The sequence below is a fragment of the Pan troglodytes genome, chromosome 9, assembly GCF_028858775.2.
Source record: "Pan troglodytes isolate AG18354 chromosome 9, NHGRI_mPanTro3-v2.0_pri, whole genome shotgun sequence".
NCBI lineage: Eukaryota > Metazoa > Chordata > Mammalia > Primates > Hominidae > Pan > Pan troglodytes.
In genome coordinates this window covers 62,007,881-62,030,997 of record NC_072407.2, presented here as the reverse complement: position 1 = coordinate 62,030,997, position 23,117 = coordinate 62,007,881, and the positions used below count along the sequence as shown (strand labels likewise).

Sequence of the window (23,117 nt, the reverse complement as noted above, 5' to 3'; positions counted from 1 at the left end):
CTCAAGAGAGGGTTTTTGGATCTTGTGCAAGAAAGAATTTGGGGGTGAGTCCACAGAGCAAAGTGAAAGTAAGTTTATTAAGAATGTAAATAAAAAAGAAAGAATAGCTACTCCATAGACAGAGCACTCCCAAAAGCAAGAGGAGAAACACATCTGCCTTTGGTGTAATGCTCGTTTATATACAAGATAACAAAGCAAAAAAAATCAGGGGGAGATGTGTTCTACTACAAGTGCTTGTGACAAAGGATTGTTAATCTTTGTGTAACTACTGTCTTTTGCAAGCATCTATATTATTAAATTGAAAGTGAAACTTATTCTTTTTTTTTTTTTTTTTTTTTTGTGAGACGGAGTTTCGCTCTTGTCACCCAGGCTGGAGTACAATGGCACGATCTCAGCTCACTGCAACATCCACCTCCTAATTCAAGTGATTCTCCTGCCTCAGCCTCCTGAGTAGCTAGGATTACAGGTACCCACCATCACGCCCAGCTAATTTTTGTATTTTTTAATAGAGACAGGGTTTCACCATGTTGGCCAGGCTGGTCTCGAACTCCCGTCCTCAGGTGATCCACCGTCCTCGGCCTCCCAAAGTGCTGGGATTACAGGCGTGAGCCACCACATCCATCTGTGAAACTTATCCTTACACTAAGAATGCTTTTATTAAGCATATTGTGACATCAAGACATTTCCTGGGTCTGTTAAGTCCTGAGCCTGTTCAGTAAACATCATTTTGTTTTTTTGAGGTGGGGTCTTGCTTTGTTGCCCAGGCTGTAGTACAGTTGCGCTATCACAGCTCACTGCACCCTCTGCCTCCCTGGCTCAAACTATCCTCCCACCTCAGCCTACCAAGTAGCTGGGACTATGGGCATGCACCACCAAGCCTGGCCCTGGTAAACATTATTAACTGTTCCCTTAACCATAAATATCCTGTGACTAGGAATGCCTAATCTCCTGGCAATGCAGCCTAGCAGACCTCAGCCTGATTTTACCCAGCCTTTATTCCAGATGGAGTCACTCTGGTTCAAATGCCTCTGACAGTTTTACACTTTCAGGTCTTATATTTAAATCTTTAACCTATTTTAAGTTGTATGTGGTATGAGACAAGGGTCCAATTTCAATCTGCATGTGAATACCCGGTTTTCCCAACGTCATTTGTTGAAGAGACTATCATTCCCCCATTATGTTTTCTTGGCACCTTTGTCAAAAATCAATGGACTGCGCCAGGTGTCGTGGCTCATGCCTGTAGTCCCAGCACTGTGGGAGGCCAAGGTGGGTGGATCACCTGAGGAGTTTGAGACTAGCCTGGCCAACATGGCAAAACCCCTTCTTTACTAAAAATAGAAAAAATTAGTCAGGCGTGGTGGCACACCCCTGTACTAGAGAGGCTGAGGCGGAAGAATCTAGTAACACCTAGTTACTAGAGAGGCTGAGGCGGAAGAATCGCTTGAACCCAGCAGGCGGAAGTGGCAGTGAGCCGAGATCGCACCACTGTACTCCAGCCTGGGCGACAGAGTGAGACTATGTCTCAAGAAAAAAAAAACAAATCAATGAAGTATAAATGTGTGTGTTTATTTCTGGGCTCTCTATCCTATTCATTTGGTCAGTGTGTCTATTTCTCTGCCATACCGTGCTGTTTCGATTACAATCAACTTATGTTTTGAAGTCAGGGAGTGTGATGCCTCCAGCTTTGTTCTTTTTGTTCCAGATTGTTTGGGCTATTCAGGGTCTTTTGTGGTTCCAAATGAATTTAAGGGTTGTTTTTCCTATTTCTGTGAAAAATGGCATTGGAATTTTGATAGGGATTGCACTGGATCCGTAGATTGCACTTTTTGGCTCTTTTGAAATAAACAATAAGGTAGAAGTTTTGGGGTACCAAAAGACTTAGAGACCAATCAAACCGTGATTTTAGTGCCACTTCATTTTTCACTCAAAACAATATTGCACAATATTCAACTTGAGGACTAAGCTCTGATTTTTTATCTTGCCCAAATTCCTACCTAAGGGAATCATGCCCTACAAACCATAAATTCTCATCAGATAGGTTTTATTTAACCCTATATATTGTGACTTACTTTTCAACATGACTCTGGCATAACATTATGAGACAAAGAAAAAAATATTTAACCCCAAAATATATTTCTTTGCCATATCTTGAAATTGCCCTGCAAAGTCTCTTGCGGGAAAAATCCATTTCTATAGGTATTCACTTTCCCCTTTGTTTTCCTTCCTTCCTTCCCAGATCCAGGAGACAATCAACTAAGAGCCAGGCATATTTTTTTTTTCTCTGTCTTGCCCACTCTGGAGTCTGGAGTGCAGTGGCGTGATCTCGGCTCACTGCAACCTCCGCCTCCTAGGTTCAAGTGATTCTCCTGCCTCAGCTTCCCGAGTAGCTGGGATTACAGGCACCCGCCACCACGTCCAGCTAATTTTTTGTATTTTTAGTGGAGACGGGGTTTCACCATGTTGGTCAGGCTGGTCTTGAACTCCTGACCTCAGGTAATCTGCCCGCTTCGGCCTCCCAAAGTGCTGGGATTACAGGCGTGAACCACTGCGCCCGGCCTCCAGGCACCCTTTAAGTCAGATAAAAAAACAATTTACAACAGTCTTTCTCTAAAGTCTGCTATCTAAGAGCTTCCTCTGCATAATAAAACTTGGTCTCTACAATCATTTATGTTTAACCTGAACATTCCTTTCTATCCATCCCAGGTCTTTGGACAAAACCAATTGTCAACCAGAAAATGTTTACATTTACCTATAGCCTAGAAGCCCACCTTGACTTGTCCCGCCTTTCTGAACCAAACCGATGTATTTCTTAAATGCATTTGATTGATGTCTCATGCCCCTCTAATATGTATAAAGCCAAGCTGCACTTCTACCACCTTGGGCACATGTTCTCAGGACCCCCTGAGGGCTGTGTCACAGGCCATGGTTGCTCATATTTGGCTCAGAATAAATCTCTTCCAATATCTTACAGAATTTCACTCTTTTCATCAACAATATTGTTCATTCACTGAGATCTCTGGAATCACAGACTGTGCTCAAATTCTGATGGTACTGTTTTCCTGTTGTATGACCCAGAACAAGTTAAATTATTTCACCCTCAGGATGGAATCTGCAAAATAAGTATAATGACTTATCTCACAGATTCGTTGGCAGGACTAACGAATGAGGTACTCGATGACACATTGCAATTGCCCTATACATGTTAAACCATTGCCAAATCTGGTATTCTCCTAATGTCTTTGAGGGGTCCCCTAGAAAAACATCTCAAAGGCTGTGAATCGTAAGGGACCACCTTGCTAAGCAACCGGCAGGCACTGACAGTTGTACTCCGCAGAAAAATAAATAAATAAAACAAAAGACTCCCCGCCCCGCCGCCCTCTTCTTCTGGGGAAAGACTGGAGATTGGAAGGAGAACCCTAGAGAGCCAACAGGGCCCCTGGGCGTGGCTGGGCGGACAGCGCCTTTGACCGGAGGAACTCAACCTCCCCCGGAACTCAACCCCCGTCGCTCGAGTTTCTTTCGCTTCCGTCGGGACTCTGCGGAGTGGACCCGAGTGAACACAACTTCCGGCCCCACTGAGCGGTGTCCTGAGCCGATTACAGCTAGGTAGTAGAGCGTCGCTGCTTACCTGGGTGCAGGAGACAGCTGGAGTCGCTGGGGGAGCTCCGCGCCGCCGGACGCCCGTGACCATGTGGAGGCTGCTGGCTCGCGCTAGTGCGCCGCTCCTGCGGGTGCCCTTGTCAGGTCAGAAGTCCCTTTTGGTTCCTAAAGACTTTACCCCTCTTCCTCCCCCACCCTCCAGTGCTTTTTCTCCCTAACCCAAAAGGCGGCTCTGCATATGCTTGGTGAAGCACTGGTTAGGAACTACGCTATCGCACCGCCGACCTCCACCGTAGGGGTTCGTGCAAGAGGGTCACAGCTGCGTCTGGGAGTCGGCGCCCAGAGATCCCGGCTGGCCTTTTGCGGAGCCTGAGCCTTTGAGTCCATTTAGTGGAATCCGCATCCCACACCTCAAGACTCCTCCGGCGGAAGTACTTTTGGGCGGGCGCGGTGGCTCACGCCTTTAATAGCAGCACTTTGGGAGGCCGAGGCGGGCGAATCACTTGAGGTCAGTAGTTTGAAACCAGCCTGGCCAACATGGTGAAACCCCGTCGCTACTGAAAATACAAAAAAAATTAGCTGGGCGTGGTGGTGGGCGACTGTAATCCCAGCTAGTCCGGAGGCTGAGGCAGGAGAATCTCTTGAACCCGGGAGGCGGAGGTTGCAGTGAGCCGAGATCGCGCCACTGCACTGGAGCCTGGGCAACAGAGTAAGACTCCGTCTCAAAAAAATAAAATAAATAAAAATAAGAAGTAGTACCTTTGGCCCAGGTTGTATCGGGGTCCCGGCCTTGTTACCTTCGTCGTTTAACTTGATTTGTCTTTGTAGATTCCTGGGCACCCCTCCCCGCCAGTGCTGGCGTAAAGACACTGCTCCCAGTACCAAGTTTTGAAGGTGAGAGCTTGTCTTTCTCCTGTTCGTAAATCTTTTCTCTGATGGAAACCAGGAGCGGGTGGGAGATGACATAGGAATGTTCTCGTGTTTCCCATCCCCGTTCACTCTTTCAATAAATATGTTTTTAGAGCTTACAGTTTTGCCAACTAATATTCTGAGCACTAGAAATAAATCAAAGACGAAGGAAACCAAAAAAGTTCCTTGCTCTTACGGAGCAGCGTCTAATGAGATAGCTCCCCTAAAACCTCCCACTGGTGTGTGTCCCATGGTCCACTCAGCCAGTAGTCATTGGCCTGAAATCTGGATTTTTGAGCGGGCATGGTGGCTTACGCCTGTAATCACAGCACTTTAGGAGGCGGAGGCGGGTGGATCACTTGAGGCCAGGAGTTGGAGACCAGCCTGCCAACCTGGTGAAACCCCATCTCTACTAAAAATACAAAAAATTAGCTGGGCGTGGTAGTTTACACCTGTAATCCCAGCTACTCAGGAGGCCACTGCACTCCAGCCTGGGCAACAGAGTGAGACTCTGTCTCAAAAGAAAAAAAAAAACCTGGACTTTTGATGTTCTTTCCAAATAAGTTTACATATATGCAGTCATCTAACGATATGTGAAAAAGCTTTAATTTGTTAAATTTAAGCCACAATATCGTAAAACTAGTTTACTTTTTAAAAAAGAAATATACTGGAACCCTCAAAAAAATGAATAGGGTCTGTACATCTGAGGGTCTTCTGTACAGAATTGTTAAACCACGTTTTGAAAGTACATTTTGACTTGTAGGTGAAAGAAAGCATTACTAAGATTCTCTGTAGCTACATATAGAATTTGAAGGGCAGCTTCTGAAACTCTGATAGTAATAATTTGGTATTTCCTCAAACTCTTCTATTTTGTATTTGTCTCCATTATAAAGCCATACTTGGTTCATTTAAGAAATTTTTAAAAATGATTTGTATGTTAACTTTTTTCCCCAAATCGTCAAGTAAGGATGATAAAGAAGATGTCACATGTCTGGCCTGAAGTTTTGCCCACCCACCAAAACCTGGCACACTGACCTGTGCAGGTCTCAGCATGAAAAGTCCCTGCATATATGAGAGAAAGAGCATTGATCAAAGGATTCCTAGGTTGTAAGTTTCTCAACAAGAATGTGGCAGAGCTGGAGAACTTAGATACTTTTATGTACAATATAGTATTCTTCCACTACCCCCATTAACATCCAGAGAGGCACGGAAATATATGTATATATTTTTGTGACATGGTATGTAGCTTTGCTGTTGAACTGGATGGCATAGACCAGATTATAAAGTGTTTTTAGCCCTCGGGTTCCTCTTCTATAAAATGGAGATTAAAAATACTACCTGCCTAATATCCTGTTTGTTGATCTGGGTAATAGTGGTGTGTGTTCATGTGTTCACTTTCTGGTAATTCACTGAGCTGTATATTTTTAATTTGGCCCTTTGATATAGCTGTGTTAAACTTTGACAAGTTTAAAATTTTTAAAAAGGGAGCCCTGAAAGAATACCAAGGCTATAAAGTTATTTTAAAGATTAAGTGAACTAGTGATTTCCAAACAATCCCTGTTACAGTGTTAAGCACAGAGTTGGTGATTAATAAGTGCATTTGGATTCAGAGGATAAAACTTTGCTATCTTTAAAGTTTTAGAAACATTTGCATTAGCCACTGTCACAGCCAGAAGATTCCAGTGTCACTAAAAGCATCTGCAAAAATGTAATATACCTTTACAGTTACTGTTCAGTGGTAACTTTAAGACTTTCAGGCTGGATATGGTGGCTCGCACTTGTAATCCCAACACTTTGGGAGGTAAAGGCAGGAAAATCACTTGAGGCCAGGAGTTTGAAACCAACCTGGGCAACATAGTGAGACCCTGTCTCTACCAAAAAATGAAGAAGAAAGAAATTCAGACTTTCACCTGTTATAAATCTTTCTAGGAAAATAGATCTTTTGAGATGTATAGTTTTACTTTATCCTGGTTGTCTGTGCTTCTTTTAGATGTTTCCATTCCTGAAAAACCCAAGCTTAGATTTATTGAAAGGGCACCACTTGTGCCAAAAGTAAGAAGAGAACCTAAAAATTTAAGTGACATACGGGGACCTTCCACTGAAGCTACGGAGTTTACAGAAGGCAATTTTGCAATCTTGGTGAGTGAATTCAGCATCGAGCAGCAATGGGATGGAAGCTAGGGAATAACAAAATCTCATACTCCTTGAGATAATTTAGTCTCTTCCTCCACAGTTTTTATTAGAACTGCCACCAGTTGCTCTTTAAACTGGTACGTACAGAGGCTACTGGGTACCCAGTAAACATTTGGGTTATATATCTTTTTTTTTTTTAATGTAGAGTGAAAATAACGTAAAAGCAGAAGGAAGGGGCTAGCTAATGTGCCCCATAATCAGATCATGAGATCTTTTCAAGCCCTGGTAAAAATAAAACCATCCACAATATAGGATGTGGAAGACAGCTGTTTCCTTACTTGTTGAGTAGCTTCCATGAAGACTTGATGTCAGCAGCCACACAAATGGGTGTGCACTAGGATTTGTTTTCCACCAGGCAGCCAGAGTGATATTCCAAAGTCCTCTTCCTGCAGCCTACATAATCACCCCCACTGACCTCTCAGAACCTCCTGCCCACTCTCCCCATTCCTCACCCTACTCCAGCCACATTGGCTTCTGTTCAACTTGCCAAGCCCTCTGCTGTGCCAGGGCCTCCACATAAGCCTTTCTTATGCCTGGCACACTCCTCTTTTCCCTTGGCTAGTTCTTTTTATTCTGGTCTTAGCTTTAGATGTCACCTCTTCAAAGAAGCCTTCCTGGCTCTCCACTGAAATGGGTCCCCCTTCACTCTATTACTGTGTACCCTAGGCTTTTCCTCCATGGGACTTATTAGAACTTAGATTTTTATTTTCAATTGTATCATTGAAGCCACAGTTACTAGAAGAGACAAAATAATGAGCCCATAGAGGATGTCGAAGTCCGCATGTGTTTCTAATTCTCCCATTCACTTTTAGGCATTGGGTGGTGGCTACCTGCATTGGGGCCACTTTGAAATGATGCGCCTGACAATCAACCGCTCTATGGACCCCAAGAACATGTTTGCCATATGGCGAGTACCAGCCCCTTTCAAGCCCATCACTCGCAAAAGTGTTGGGCATCGCATGGGGGGAGGCAAAGGTGCTATTGACCACTACGTGACACCTGTGAAGGCTGGCCGCCTTGTTGTAGAGATGGGTGGGCGTTGTGAATTTGAAGAAGTGCAAGGTTTCCTTGACCAGGTTGCCCACAAGTTGCCCTTCGCAGCAAAGGCTGTGAGCCGCGGGACTCTAGAGAAGATGCGAAAAGATCAAGAGGAAAGAGAACGTAACAACCAGAACCCCTGGACATTTGAGCGAATAGCCACTGCCAACATGCTGGGCATACGGAAAGTACTGAGCCCATATGACTTGACCCACAAGGGGAAATACTGGGGCAAGTTCTACATGCCCAAACGTGTGTAGTGAGTGTAGGAGATAACTGTGTATAGGCTATTGAAAGAAGGATTCTGCATTTCTATTCCCCTCAGCCTACCCACTGAAGTCTTTGGGTAGCTCTTAAGCCATAAGTAAGGAGCAGCATTTGAGTAGATTTCTGAAAAACAATGTTGATTTAAAAAGAAAACTGTATTTTTATTAAATAAAATTTAAACATCACTTCAGGATATAACTTCTCATTGGTCATTCTTAATCCCTTAAAAGATTAAGAAATAGGCCTCAATGACTAAAGAGTTCTTGGTCCTCCTGGGGTGTAAGATGAACATGAAGGCTGAAACAAATGTTTGCATTCCCCCATCTATGATGCGAGTCTCACTTAAATGTTTATACTGCCTTTTATACGTACACACTTCAGGAGCCAGTTTCTGTGATATTTTACTAGGTTAAAAACAACATTTTTAGAGTAAGAAAAAAACAACAGTACATAGGTCAATTGATTCAATATTTATTGATGCCCAGCTACCCATCTTCTCACAATCTTGGAAGGGGGATGTTGGACAATATGCAAGGAACGTACCCTTTGCCTTTTAGCAAAAGGAACCGATGACAAAAGTTAGAACTGCGTGGCCTTTTCTGGGTCTGAAATTCTCCAAGAGGGAGAGTGTTTGGCTCTATGTTTGTGCCCCTGCAGAATCTAGTACAGTGCTATGTGCCATGCACCACTTAAATTCTTACTGCTAGTGAATGAGGGCCCCCTAGGACTCAGATCCTCACAGCTCCAGCTCCGTTTGCCCAGATTAATGTTTTCCAGACCTAACCAGCTGCAGTCTTCTATCCCCTATTAAAACTAAAGGAAGCACAAATTAATAGAAATATCAAACCATTGGCTTTTGAAGGTGGGTAGAAAACAGCACTGACCAAAATATTTTTTAATCCCACTTTCTTAAAAAATAAGGTATCAAACAAAGAATAATTTACTTTCAAAAGTACAAACTTAGCAGTTGTGTGCTCCTCACAGTTGTATACTGTGATTTTTTTCATCAATTTTAGTTACATAATCACTAAATAATCTGCACTAGAACTCACATTCACATAGCTGGTTTTAAAGCTGAACACAACTGAACCTTGAATGGAATTGGGGACAGTATTAAGTATTAAGAACAGTTTCTTTTTTTTTGTTTTTTTTGTTTTTTTTTGAGATGGAATTTAGCTCTTGTTGCCCAGGCTGGAGTGCAGTGGCGCGATCTCGGCTCACTGCAACTTCCGCCTCTTGAATTCAAGCAATTCTCCTGCCTCAGCCTCCCAACTAGCTGGGAATACAGGTGCAAGCCACCATGCCTGGCTAATTTTTGTATTTTTTGTAGAGAGGGGGTTTCACTATGTTGGTCAGTCTGGTGATCCACCTGCCTTGGCCTCCCAAAGTGCTGTGATTACAGGCATGAGCCACCGTGCCCGGCCTATAACAGTTTCTTACACATACGTTACTGGCCAGCAGTTTCAGCTAGCAACACAAATCAGGTGAGAGGTGAAGTGAGTGATAACCTCATTTCACCTTTCTCACTTGACACCTTTATCTGTTCTTTGTTATGGTTCACAGAGTGTTCTACTGATGTGTGAGTTCAGTCATGCTATAAACCTATTTTATTTTGTGGGCCTGTATTTCATTATTGAACCACAGTCCTGGGGCCAGCCATCTTCTCCACAGATTAAGAGGCTGTTGCTAGAACTCCACCATCACCACCCATAGAAAAAGCACTTTAAATTTTCATGTTGTGGTAATGGGGTTTGAAAGGTTGGTAGCATTTTTGCATAAGTAGATCAGCCCATTCCCAAGCGGCTTTACACAGCCTCTGATAGTAACAAACCACGTTCTCATTGGTACCTTAAAGAGTTTAGGAGTCAAACCCAAGGATTTGTCCATGACTGAAATAAGAGCTTAATTATAAGTAATTAAGTCAGCAGATATTTGAGTACCTGTAAGCAGCAGGCGCTGTGCTAAAAAGTGGGGACACAGCAGTGAGCAAGATAGGCATGTGCTTATCCTTAGATAAACTTCACTTTTAAGACTACTACTGGAGCCTGAAAGAGGAAACAGATGTAGGGTGGTCAAAGGTGTGACCCAGAGGAGCCTGAAGAGCAGAAGTGCCCTGACTTGACCAACTCACAGCAGTTCAAGTAAGATCCTGTTGAGTTAGGTGTGCTATGATATCTGCCCCTTCACAGCCATACTGCACGTGCAGGCTGTAAGTGTCACTTCCTAAAGAGGCGCCCACTCTGCTTGCTTCTCTACCCTGCAGTCCTCCTTTAAACCATCTGCCTAATCAGCTATGTATCTGTACTCCCTGTCCCTGTCCTCCGCCCAATTCTGTATACGTTTGTTCTTTGCATAATTCTTAATAAGTAGTTGATTGGTGCCCTGTTTCTTAAGAAGTTTCATAATGGAAAGAGGAGAAGCTGATGAGGAGTCTGCGTGGAGAAGTGATGGTACCACAGAAGTGGAAGGAGGATTAGAAATGCCAGTCGATCAATCTGTGAGGGCTGTGGGAGATAACAGAAAAATGGAGGAAAAAAATCATAGATTATATAGCATGGTGTTCGTGGCTGGGATCACCAAATCCCTCTTACCCGGGGTAAGGGACTACACACAAGGCTGTGTTAACTTTCATTAACCTTGAAAGGGAAGAAATTTAATTTGAATTTGCTGTGTGGCCGGCCCTCTTCCAAAAAGTTCAAGATGCACCTAATGCAAGAACTAATTCTTGTTCTTTTTGTCACTTCCAGATACCAAGGCTCAAACTGTTTAGCAGGAATCAATATCCTTCACCTGTACAAAGCATTCTGCCACACCAGGTTATAGGACAGATTGCCACCTTCTGTCTCCCCCCTCCTCCCACAGACTACCTACTAACAGTTCATTCTTCACTCACTTTTCTGTCTCTGAAACATCCCTTTCTTTAGTTTTCTCTAACCGTTATTAGCACCTAATCCCACCCAGATTAAGGCACCTAGAGTGCCCCCAAGACGCAAAGGTTTCAAGTCAGTGAAAGAAGGTCTGACCCTCCCCACAGATGGCTCACCTTTTTCAGGCAAATATGCTCCCAATGGTGGAAGCTAAGATGATCGCAAGGATAATACAGCAGATCATGATCATGATCTTCTTCTGCTCATCCAGACAAGGAAAGAAAGAATACGTGAGAAACATCATCACAAAAAGTATTCTGCAGGGAGATAAGTGCATGTGGACATGGAAGAGGGTGTGAAGGAAGAGAGCAACAGAAGGAAAAAGGAGATGGATCTGGCTTCTAGGACCCAGAATGCCAACAGAAATGTTATTTTTGGTGAGACATTCAAGTTAGATTAAAAGGATTCCCAGAGGATGTTTGGTATGGTCATTCCACCTTCTAGATAACATCGTGACAGATCTCCCCCATTTCCTCCTAAAGCCAGATACTCCCAAGGACTGAACCAAATTCTTTTGGGGGGAACACCTCAAATCTGAAACACAAACATAGTTACACTGCATTCTGTGGGAGTTAAACCATGTTCAAAAATTGCACTTTTGAACCATCTGATCCAGCACATGGCTTAAAAAGATGTGAACTGCATTCTAAAACCTGAATAAAAATCACCACATGGTGGCACCAGATCATTGTGTTTCTGCATGGAGACAGAGCCAGAACCGTTTCACAATCAATACAAAGTCATTTTTATTTTTAAATTAGCAATAAAATAATCAAGTTTACATCTAAAAAATACAAACAACAACAAAAACTTTCACATGTTGTATTCCAAACTGTAAGCCCCAGGCCTCAATGTCAGAGGAGAGCAAAGGCCTTTAGTTATTTTGTCTCTTGTTGCTGGAGCCCATCCACTGTCTGACATCATAGCCATGGGCAAGAAGATATTGCCTTGGCTCTGTCTGAGTGCTGGATTGTGACCGGCCATAAGTAGCCTTTGCAAAGGAAGCTAATGGACAGTGCCTGAATTAAGGGTGCTTACCCTATCCTAGAAAGCGTTAAAGTCAAAGCGGAAAATATACATGGTACCCAAAATCAAGGAGACTGCCAGAGACCAGCAGGGGATCTAAGGGATTTACCACTGGGGGTTAGCACAGACACTACACTTGAAGATTTCCTAGCGGCTGCTGCTGCTGTTTCCATGATAAGAATTCAGTGAGACAAAGAACCTGCCAAGCTCATTAACCGAGTAGCAGGAAGAGCTACTGTGTAGCCTCTGGTGTTCCCCAACTGACTCAGCCCTGCAGATGGGACATCCTGTAGGTCATGTGAATATCAAGTTACTGAGGGATGTTCTCAGGACAAGCCTAGCATAGGCACCAGGTGGGGAAGGGTGTCAAAAAATTATACCTTCTGTCTGCTAAGCAGAAAAACTTAATTGGGATCAATTTAGCTCACTCCAGAGTTCTCATTTTATTCTCCCAGTATTCATCCAGAAAACAAGTTTCTTGATGATATGGGAAGATCACATTTCCACAGTGATTCATTTGCAGGTAAGCAAATGTCCTTTACCCAATTTTTATCCTAGCTCAAAGTTGGCTTTTTTTTTTGAGGTCATAATAGCTTCCATTTTTATTTCCTACTTCCTGAGACACACACACTTATGTGTACATACATTTCATACACAATTAGAATACATCTGGAACACATGAGTGAATACACCAGTGTCATGAAATATTTCCAGAGCTTAGGATTCTAGCACCTTGTCCCTTGCCCAATTTAAAATCCCTGATTATTTTTGGCCCCAAGACAATAGTCTCACAAAGCATCACTTTCTAACAATGAGCAGCAAGTTTCTAAGACTCAGACATGGAAACATATTCCATACCGTCAGCCTTTTGCAAAGCATAACCTCAGATGACTGTATCATCCTGGTCCCTCCTTGAGTAAATATGAGAGACTACAACACAGAGAAAAATCAAAGTTGCCCCCCCAAGCTGAACAACTAAGAGCTTAATTTAAGGCTGAATTTCAAACAAGTCAGCTCTTTAGACCAAAATGACATCTGCCAGTCCCTCATGTTTTCAGGACATACGGACAACAAACAGGATTGGCATCCTGCCAGGTAGAAGACTCAGATCCAAGCCTTCTTGTTGCCAAACTTAGAAGAATCCTTCTGCTTTGTTAAAGATACTCCCCTAAAAAAATACATTGCAGTTTCTGGGAGAATACTCCATGAGGTAGAAAAATACAGCACCTTGGGAGGGTCTCACAAGAGCTTTCCCAAGTGCAAGGCATAATCTGACACACAACAGGGAGGAAGAAAGCTGGGTGGGTCCACACAGTCCAGGAGAAAAGGTACTTGAGAGCTGGTGGGGCAGGAGGAGGCTCTGGGGAGAACTCAGGGTCACATCAGGTAGATCACATTCCCCCAGGACTAGATTGTTAGCTGAGTCAGGTCCAAGGGTGGTTGCAAGGAAACAAAGGAACGGGTCGCACTCGTTCTCAGGAAGGCCATTCAGACTCCATTCTCATCTGAAGACAAGGGTGGCCACACCAGTCTGGAGTGAAATCAGTTTCTAGGAGGCAGGGAAAGGAGGAGCTGATCAGTACACAGGAAGAAGGCAAAGGGCAACAGAAGGAGTCAGCCACAAACCTGGAAGGTGGGGAGGAAAGACCAGAAATCACTATGAAATAGACAAACCCAGGACAGAACCTGGAGTTAAATATCCCACTGTACAAAGAACAAAAAGCCCTACTGTGAGAGGGGAAAAAAATAGAAAAGCCTCTAGGCCTTTTATAAGCCTTCTCACAGGCTGTCCACACCCATGGAAGGACGTGGTGGGAAGGGACAATCCCTAGTGAAAACACCTGCTCTGCAGGTCCCACAGCAACACCGCTCCTGAAGACAGGCTGCAGGAGCTGCTTTCTGGTTCTCCATCTTCATGAACTCCCTGCTGCCTTTCTCTTAGAAAACAGAAGGACACAATGAAAAGCCTATGGAAAAAGTTCAGGGGTCATATTATGGCTGCTCCACCTTATGAGCTATGTAATCTTGGGCAAGTTCCTTAACTTCATTGCTCTTTCCCCATCTGTAAAATGAGGATACTATTATCTTAGAGCAAGCAGCTGGCACATTACTAGGAAATATAAACACACTGTCTACCCTCCTGTTCAGAGACCTCTCTCCCTTGGGTGACATGGAGGAAGAGGAGAGTCCAGACCTAGGCAACAATCAGTCTTGACTTTGTTAGGGAACATGGAATACACTACAAAAAAAGCAGCTTAACAACTGCTCAGCAATTTAGCAGGTTAAAGATAGGGTTAGTCAACCAAAAACAACATATTAATTAGTCTGCTCCTCTTTGAGGAGTTACGTCCTGAGAAATGATTCATATACCTTCTGAAGTCCTGGAATTAGGAATAGAAAGGGGCACCACAAATTTGCATATCATCTTTCATCCAAGGATATGGAAAAATAACAACTCTTATATCTTTTTAAAATTTCAACATCTATTTCAATCAGATTGTTCAGAGCCAAACCAAAATTTAAAGTTCACATACAAAAAAGTCAAGGGCTAGACTCCAAGTGCCAGAAAAAAGAGGGGAAAAAAAAAATCAACCAACCACCTGTCTATGAGAGGTTGTTCATCTCACTGTTGCTTATCTTTCAAGATGAAGTTGAATGCGCAATGCTATAATAAGCTGACTTTTAGATCCTCTGGTCACATGGAAGGAGGAGGAATAAGAAGAGACACACTGAAACAAATATAAAAGGAAGGCACAGCTCTGGGTACTGGCATGGTATTATGTGCCAAGTCTTAAAAATGTTTATACCTGTTATTTCAGTACTCCAACTTATATGAGTTGGTAATAAAGAGAAAATTTAAATGAGAAAAATATTAAATAAGGTTAGTCACACTGTTAGCTACAGCAAAATAACATAAACCTCCCAACATTGTGAAAATGTTACATATTTGAGAGTATGGCCACAATCTCATATTGAAAATTAGATTTACAAAGAGATTTTAATGCTGTGGAATGATGCTTATAATTTTCTAACTGGGTACAAAACTGGATAATATAGTCTGAACTATGTAAAACTATGTCTGAGTATGTGAACGTGCCACAAGGTTATCAGCAATAATATTAAAAGTTCATTAGTTTTATGTTTTCTGTATTTTATAGGTTTTTTTTTAACAATGCATGCCATATTTTATTCAGAAAAATATTTTAAAAGTCACTGGCTGGGCGCAGTGGCTCATGCCTGTAATCCCAGCACTTTGGGAGGCCAAGGCAGGTGGATCGCTTGAGTCCAGGAGTTCAAGACCAGCCTGGGTGACATGGCAAAACTCCATCTCTACAAAAAATATAAAAGTTATCTTGGCGTGTTGGTGTACACCTATAGTCCCAGCTACTCAGAAGGCTGAGGCGGAAGGATCACTTGAGCCTGGGAGGCAGAGGTTGCAGTGAGCTAAGATTGCACCACTGCGCTCCAGCCTGGGCGACAGAGCAACACACAATCTCAACAACAACAAAAAATTGTTTGTTTTAAAGTCACAAAAGTCTTAATAGTCCCAATAACCAGATTGATATGCTCACTACTATTAAACGTGATTCAGGCCGGGTACAGTGGCTCACGCCTGTAATCCTAGCACTTTGGGAGGCCGAGGCGGGTGGATCACCTGAGGTCAGGAGACCAGCATGGCCAACATGGTGAAACCTCGTCTCTACTAAAAATACAAAAATTAGCCAGGCGTGCTGGCAGGCACCTATAATCCCAGCTACTCGGGAGGCTGAGGCAGGAGAATCGCTTGAACTCAGGAGGCGGAGGCTGCAGTGAGCTGAGATCGCGCCACTGCACTCCAGCCTGGGGGACAAGAATGAGACTTCGTCTCAAAAAAACAAACAAAAAACAACAACAACAAAAACGTTTTTTGTTTGTTTTGATTCAGGCCGGGCGCAGTGGCTCACGCCTGTAATCCCAGCTTAGGCGGGCAAATCATCTGAGGTCAGGAGTTCAAGGCATTCTGGCCAACATGGCAAAACCCCATCTCTACTAATAATACAAAAATTAGCTAGGCGCTGTGGCATGTGCCTGTAATCCCAGCTACTCAGGAGGCTGAGGCAGGAGAATTGCTTGAATCCAGGAGGCGGAGGTTGCAGTGAGCCAAGATCATGCCACTGTACCCCAGGCTGGGAGATAGAGCAAGACTCCGTCTCAAAAAAAAAAAAAAAAAACAGTGATTCAGTGGTAAGTCTATCACTTTTAACAAATTTTCAAGAAAATGAATAGTCTAAATTTTAGCATCACTATCCTCTAAGGTTCTCCAGGCTTTATAGTTAATGATAAGTGGTTACCTTCTTTTACAAAGAGAAGCTAGGTCCACTATTAGCTGTGTGAACTTGGCCCTGTTATTCAACATTCTCTTTGACTGAGTTTCTTTGTCTGTAAAATGTGCATAACACTGTATCTGTCTCAAAGGATGTTGTAAGGATTCAATGATATGTGTATAAGGTGTTTAGTACATTGTCTGGTACAACACAACACTCAAAAGTGTGTTAACTATCATCATTTAAGACCCAACCAGTCAGCAACAGAGAAAGCTTTGCAGATCCAAATCCCAATTCAGAGTTTCATTTACATTGAAAAGGATACAGAAAGTAAAGCCCAACATCCATGAAAATCAGTAAGAATTCAGAAGACAGACTCCAGATCCAAGACAGAGGTGTACCCAACTTAAAAGCATGCTTCCTGAGTAAGGGGAGTCACCTGGGGTGCTCAGGTATGCTGGGAGAAGTGGTAATACGACAAGACAGAGATTGGGGACAGAATCTACAGGATAAGAACAAACGGAGAGCTCATCCACGTACTGCAGCCAGAAACCAATAGAACTATAAGGAGATAAAGAATCCACAGGCTACTGAAAGTTTTAGAAAGCTCAGTGTGTCCAAGGACAATCATAGGGGGAAAGAAGAGGAATTTGAAATCCCAAGCTAATTTCCTCTTGAGGAGCCAAATCCAGAGTCCCCAAGAACCACTCGTTTACTTACATTTCAGTGCAGCAGCCTCTTAGGCCACTCTTATTTCAGCCCAACGGAAAGTCCAATAATCAATGCTAAAATGCCCAGCAACACAACTACTAGCACAATGATAATTATCAATTTCTGGAGAGAGGAATAAGACAAAAACAAATCATTATTACAAACAACCAAAAAAATAACAACTCATCCAAAACCTAACCCCTGTCACCTCTACATAGAAAATATCTTACCAGTCTGAGTAAGAGGCCTACATCTCTACATACAGACATCCTTCTAGGATACTTCATTTATTTTTAAGACAGGGTTTTTCTCTATCACTCAGGCTAGAGTGCAGTGGCATGATCATGGCTCACTGCAGCCTCGACCTCCTGGGCTCAAGTGATCCTCCTGCCTCAGCCTCCTGAGTACATAGGACTATAGGCATGCACCACCATGCTCAGCTCATTTTCTTTATTTTTGTAGAGACAGGGTCTTCCCATGTTCCCCAGTCTGGTCTCAAATTCCTGGGCTCAAGCAATCCTCTCACCTCGGCTTCCCAAAGTTCTGGGATTATAGGTGTGAACCACCACACCCAGCCTAGGACAGTTTAAATTTCTTAAATTACTTCTAGGCTAGGAATGCCAGCAGAGGGAAATACGGGGTCTCTCTCAGCTCTCAGCTCACACTGCAGTTCTGTATATGTGGACAGATAGAATCAGAGCCACTATCGTGGGGTCTCTAAGGAGCAGTTGGCCAAGATAAAAAGTCACTGACTGATTTTTTCCATTTTAAGAGGAAATATAAAGGCATTTTTGATAGAGTTCTAATTTCCTACTTTTGCCCATACTCCTACCTGTCAGACCCAGTACACTGCCTGGATATCAGAAAATGCCACCCAGCCTGGATTCACCATGTAAAATAACTTCCCAGTCCCCTAAATCCCTGCATAAGCAATAGGTAAAGTTGGATGAAAAACAAAGAACTAAACAACAACAATATCAGAGCCCAAGAGAACCAGTCAAAGGAGAAAAGTCTAAAAAGCAGACGCCACCAGAGCTGGATAACCACAGTCGTGAGCACAGAAGCCTAGAAGTCCTTAAGCGGCAGGGGCACCAGAGGGTGGGCAAATACAGTGGTGTGGTAGAAACAGAATGATTGGGATCTGAACTTGAATCCCAGTGCCTCTACTTACTAGGTGGCCTGAAGCCAGTTACTGAGCCCCTGACCCTCAACTGTCTCATTTATAAAGTAGAAATAACAGGTGCTCCATCAGATATGACATAATGTATAGATAGCAGTTAGCATGAGCTAGGTACAAGGTAGAGAAAAAGAGAAGGGAGGCGGAGCTTGGGCGCCTGGAGTGGAAGACAATGAAGAGAAGGTTTCTGAACAGAGGAGTCAAGTGTAACATCTGAAAGGCTCATGAGCTAAGTCCAGGAGAAGATTAGCAGCACCACCTGGGCCATGCATCCATCCTACAGAACTGCCTTTCAAGTATGGGTTCTTGGGGAGATAGCTTGTGAGCCAGATCCATGCAAGGCACACCGGGGAAGGAAGGGCAGGCAGCTTGTCTCTAGGAAAAGCTGAGGGAGGGGTTGATGAGGCCACGACAGGGAGGGAGGCGTGGGCTCAAGGACACAGGTAGGGGTGGCCAGGGAGAAGAGATACTAGTAAGACAGCTGAGACGAAGGACAGTTGAGATGAAGGTGCTCACCCTCCGGGCTTCACTCTGATACTTGACAGCCTTTTTGGTATCTGCCACGGCCCGCTCCACAAAGCCCACTGACTGGTCCATGTTGTTCTCAATACGGTCAATCATGGATCCCTTTCCCCAGATGCAAGAGGTGGTGGCAGCAGAAACAGAGACAGGGAGAGGGAAGAGAAAGAGCGAGACACAGCAAACAAAATGGACTCTCTTCTCTGAAGGCCACAGGAGAGACTCACCTTCCGGGCCTGACTCTGGTATTTCACAGCTTTTTTCGTTTCATCTCGTGCCTTCTCCACGTGGTCCACTGTGTGCATGACATTCAACTCTATGTTATCTAACATCTCACCCTGCAAAGAACAGACTCTGATCACACCAAGTAAACGTCTCAGGTCAGTCCTAGCCAATGCGGGGAAGGGATTCTCTTTCTTACAATCTTCAGTGGCAAGAAGAGCATCCACAAACCTTGATGCATGGCCTTCCATAGGACACCCATTCACAGTCCTTGGTGGTGGGGTGGCGGTCACTTGTTCAAGAAACATTCAGTGAATTTTACTACTTCTCTGTGACCAGCACTCCACCAGGCATCCAGAACATACTGTCTAGATACCTAGTAACTACCTATAAATATACTCTGAGATATCCCTGGACAACCTTTGTTATTTTTTTTACACTTAAGCACATGGAGAGGAACCAAAATAAGGATATCTCATTGTTATTAGGACATCACTAGGATGCTGGCCTCTTCCTGGTCATTCAGACCTGAATCAACATCATTCAGCCTGAATTGAGTATATTCACTAACTGCAGAAGAGTGCCTGGCACATAGTAGGTGCTCAATAACTATCTGAGGTGGGGAACATTTGCTTTCTCTAAGTTATTTCCAGGCCCTTTAACTGACAGACATTGGGTTTACCCAAGCTATTTGGTTATATTTTCCCTTCCAGACAGTGGTCTCTTGATAAGCTTCCCAACCATTTCCTAGCAATCACTTCCTGACAGGGAAGTTTGATCATTCCAATTAATCTTAGGCATTTTAGGAATTCTCCTCAACTACCCAACCCAACTCTATCACTTTACGGCAGTCTATAAACAGAACAAGGCACTTACCACCACTTGAATCTCAAGCCAGTTCCTCGGCAAGGCAGTGTGGGGGAAAAGAAGAGGTGGGATGGAGGGACTTGAGAAATGGTCTCAGAGGCCAGTAGGGAATGGGGGGAAAGCACCCAGGCCCTCGGCAGGGAACCAATGTCAAAAACTAGTCAAGCTGTGCTCGAGCTTCAACTAGGTTGTGCAGTCTGCCTACTATGGAAGCAATTTTCTCTCCTATCCAAGTGTCAGAGCAGCTGGAAGTTCATGGCAACAGTGCACAGCACCATGACCCTGTGGCACACTTAACTGTCCCATAAGAACTAGGAACCATCTAACTATGTGAAACTAGCACCCTATGCAGGCAATCCAGAATTCTATCCCGAGCAAGCATGCCTGGGACAAAGTAAGCTGTCAAACTAGCACCACGAGTGTTTCGAGTCTTTCTGTCAATGCTATTTTGCTACTCCTTCATTCATGTTGTTGTCTGCTCTGTGCCTTAGCAAAAGGTGCCAAAATTAAAAAAAAATACAAACAGAAAAAAAAATGGAAAAAAATAAAAATTTATGTTAAACCTGAGTCTTCCCTGTGAACTAGAGAAAAGATCACATTTTCAATGTCATCAGTGAACTAGTCCATATCAGGAGGCTGTTTTAAAACGTCACCATTAGGAGCCCGGATCTCTGATTTTTAAGAAAGAAAAAAAGACAAATCCTGGGAGGATTGCTTGATCCTGGGAGGTCAAGCTGCAGTGAGCTGTGATCACGCCACTGCACTCCAGCCTGTGCAACAGAGCAATACTCCATCTTAAAAAAAAAAAAAAACATCAAAAATCCAGGAAAACTGGGTACTTGACAGAACACATCAAACCCTGTATCAACTAGCAACGACTGCAAGGCCAAAGGGACAGGCAAGAATGACAAGGTTAAGATCACCCAAAGTGTCAACATTCAATTCGAACGCACACTTTCCCATGGGATTCTGTTTCTCCTTTATGCAAATTCCCAATGGTTCTCCCACCCTACCTCACTGGCTTCCAGTATTCCCTTTCTCCCTGTTCTCAGTAGACCCTGAGCTTTCTTCTCCTCCCTCCCCACGCTGGGACTCACTGCCACTTACCTGATTCTCCACCAGCATGGCGATGTCCATAAACATGTCGTGAAGCTCCTTGATGCTGCTCTCCAGCCTCACAATGTCCTTGTGCCGTCCCTCAATCTCACTGAGGGCTTGCTTGGAAATCTGTGAGTCAATGATCTACAACAGGCCACACACAGACTGTTAGCTACCCCTGCAAGAAAAGCTGCCCCTGCCACAGCCCTCATGCACACTCCTGGGGAGCTCCTTGCCTCCCTGAACTCCCTGCACCTGCAGCTCCCCCTCCACCTGCTGGACTGCATGAGCTCCGCAGTGGCCTCCCTGCTCATGAGAGGGATGTGCTATCCGAACACACAGGGCACTCACCCCAGAAGTGAAGATGGCTGGGTTGCCACTCTCCAACATCTCCTCCAGCTCCTCATCGGTTGTCTTTTTGCCAGCTTTGTAACAAAAGAAGTAGAGCGTCAAATATAAGATCACGGTGAAACACCATCTGATAAGGTCCCTGAAAATTAGGAACGTGACTTCCCTATAAAGACCGTGGCCTTTACAACACTCCCCCAATTGCCTCCTGACTCATCTTATTTCTGCCCTAATCCAAGCCATCCTTAACACTATCAGCAGTTACCTTCCTAAAGCACATATCTCATTACATTGCTTCCCAGCTCAGAACATTTCCTTGCCCCATTCACTACACTATGGTGTCCAAGGCCCTCATAACATGCTAGTTCATGGGCAAGCCCTCCCTCAATCCATCCTAACCTTATGCTACTCCAGACACACCCTTTCTCCAGACCCTAGACAACCTGCCACTCCTAAACACACTTGCTCTTTCTTGATTATGTTCATACCATTCCTCTCATCCAAAGCACCTTCCACTCCACGGGGCCCTGCCTTCCACATTACTACATTCCTAAAGGGTACGGCTTTATTTATTTCTCTAATCCTCCCAGCAACTTACACCATACTTTTATCCTTCCAGCAACTTACACCACACTTTTTATTTCTTAAATGTGCTTTGCTGTCAAACAGACAGCAAAATGATACAATGAGTCCACAGGAGAGCAACTGTTTGGCAAGCATTTCCCCTCTATATAGGAGACAATGCTGGACCCCATACAATAAAATTACTTGGGCCTGATAAACATGGTGTCACCTTTCAGCCTACAGCACAGCATTCAGGATGTGCCAGTGCTGCAGGAGCTGCCCTAGACTTAGGCACAAAATGTGCTTCCTGCTTGCTCCACCAGGGCCTCAAAACTTGGGATGGACAACCAGGTGGCAGGAAAGGTGGAGGGCACACGCCAAACCTCAAGTACATACTAATTTCGAGCTGCCGCTGGATTCGCCCTTTGCTGCGTTCTCGGAAGTCCACCTGAGCTTCATTGTATTTGGTCATCACCTCCACAAACTTCCGAGAAAGGACAGAGTGCTGTAGGATGATGTAAAATGCAGTCAGGCCCCAGTGGTTCTGTAACTATTATAGAACCCCTCCCCACCCCCACATAGCCATCTACAATAGCACTGAACTTGGAATCAAAAAACCAGGTGTCAAACCAAGTTTTTTGTTTCCTAGCTTTGTGCCACTGGGAGAGTCCACTGCCCTTTCCAGAGCATGGTTTCAGCACCAGTTTACTGAAACCGGTTTACTGCTGACCTCACGTGGTAATTGCGAGGCCAGAGGTCATCTCTAAATCTCTGAGCCCTACATCCACATGGACTAGTAGCATTTTTCTGGCACAACACTTGGCTTGCATTCTAAAACTGTCAGATTCCCTTCCCACATGTCATACTTACCAAAGATCCTTGAGTTCTTATGCTAAACTCATCTCCCCAACTCTTCTTGCTTATAAGTAGATGCATTATCTCAACAGCCCTGCATGCCTAAGCTAAAACCTTCCTAATAATTTTTATTCCTTGCTCACCTCTCAGCATCAAGCCCTACTTACTGGTTTCTCCTTTGGAAAATCGCCAATATGTATACTTTTTCCAAACCCACTACCACCATGCAAATTTAGACCAAAACCCTTGCAAAAACCTAACTAGGGACCTTCCAGTCTCCTGCTTCTTTCCCACTTGTAAACGGCTTTCAAATGGCTACCATAATAATCCTCCTAATATACTGCCGCCTGAAGCAAATGCCTGTAAGCTATAACATCAGATCCAAATTCCCCAGACTGGTCCTCAAAGACCTCTAGAATGTGGCACTACATTATCTACTAAAAATTATGTGTCCACTATCCCACAGCAAACTTTTTTCTACAGAAAGCCTAT

The 23,117-nt window shown here is 44.0% G+C and overlaps 2 protein-coding genes across 14 annotated transcripts in view; one reads left to right on the top strand and one right to left on the bottom strand.

Moving 5' to 3' along the window:
- Positions 1 to 2,971: 2,971 nt before the first annotated feature.
- On the top strand, positions 2,972 to 8,200 carry MRPL16 (mitochondrial ribosomal protein L16). The gene is made up of 4 exons (XM_508452.8): positions 2,972 to 3,744; positions 4,429 to 4,494; positions 6,500 to 6,648; positions 7,515 to 8,200. The coding sequence occupies exons 1-4, from the start codon at positions 3,690 to 3,692 to the stop codon at positions 7,998 to 8,000; spliced, it is 756 nt and encodes a 251-aa protein (XP_508452.2). The 5' UTR covers positions 2,972 to 3,689; the 3' UTR covers positions 8,001 to 8,200.
- A 3,455-nt stretch (positions 8,201 to 11,655) lies between these two features.
- The window catches only part of STX3 (syntaxin 3), a 46,719-nt gene continuing 35,257 nt past the window's right edge, over positions 11,656 to 23,117 (bottom strand). For 3 of the 13 annotated variants that reach the window (XM_001135446.8, XM_024347166.3, XM_054662307.2), the window contains 6 exons: positions 22,167 to 22,275; positions 21,210 to 21,283; positions 20,868 to 21,002; positions 18,899 to 19,009; positions 16,985 to 17,098; positions 13,407 to 13,509 (listed from right to left, as the gene is read on the bottom strand). In XM_001135446.8, the coding sequence (XP_001135446.1) occupies positions 17,015 to 17,098; positions 18,899 to 19,009; positions 20,868 to 21,002; positions 21,210 to 21,283; positions 22,167 to 22,275 (513 nt within the window). In that variant the 3' untranslated portion in view covers positions 13,407 to 13,509; positions 16,985 to 17,014. Of the gene's footprint in view, positions 13,587 to 14,616; positions 14,690 to 16,984; positions 17,099 to 18,668; positions 18,780 to 18,894; positions 19,010 to 20,867; positions 21,003 to 21,209; positions 21,284 to 22,166; positions 22,276 to 23,117 lie in introns of those variants that run through there. The other 10 variants (XM_016920953.4, XM_063784085.1, XM_009460408.5 and 7 more) reach the window with 9 other exon arrangements.

Bases quoted from the DNA above. Each gene is read 5' to 3' on its own strand.
- MRPL16 (XM_508452.8), top strand. From the start codon at position 3,690: ATGTGGAGGCTGCTGGCTCGCGCTAGTGCGCCGCTCCTGCGGGTGCCC. The intron at 4,495-6,499 runs GTGAGAGCTTGT...TGCTTCTTTTAG, and splicing joins CCCAGTACCAAGTTTTGAAG to ATGTTTCCATTCCTGAAAAA. The intron at 6,649-7,514 runs GTGAGTGAATTC...ATTCACTTTTAG, and splicing joins AAGGCAATTTTGCAATCTTG to GCATTGGGTGGTGGCTACCT.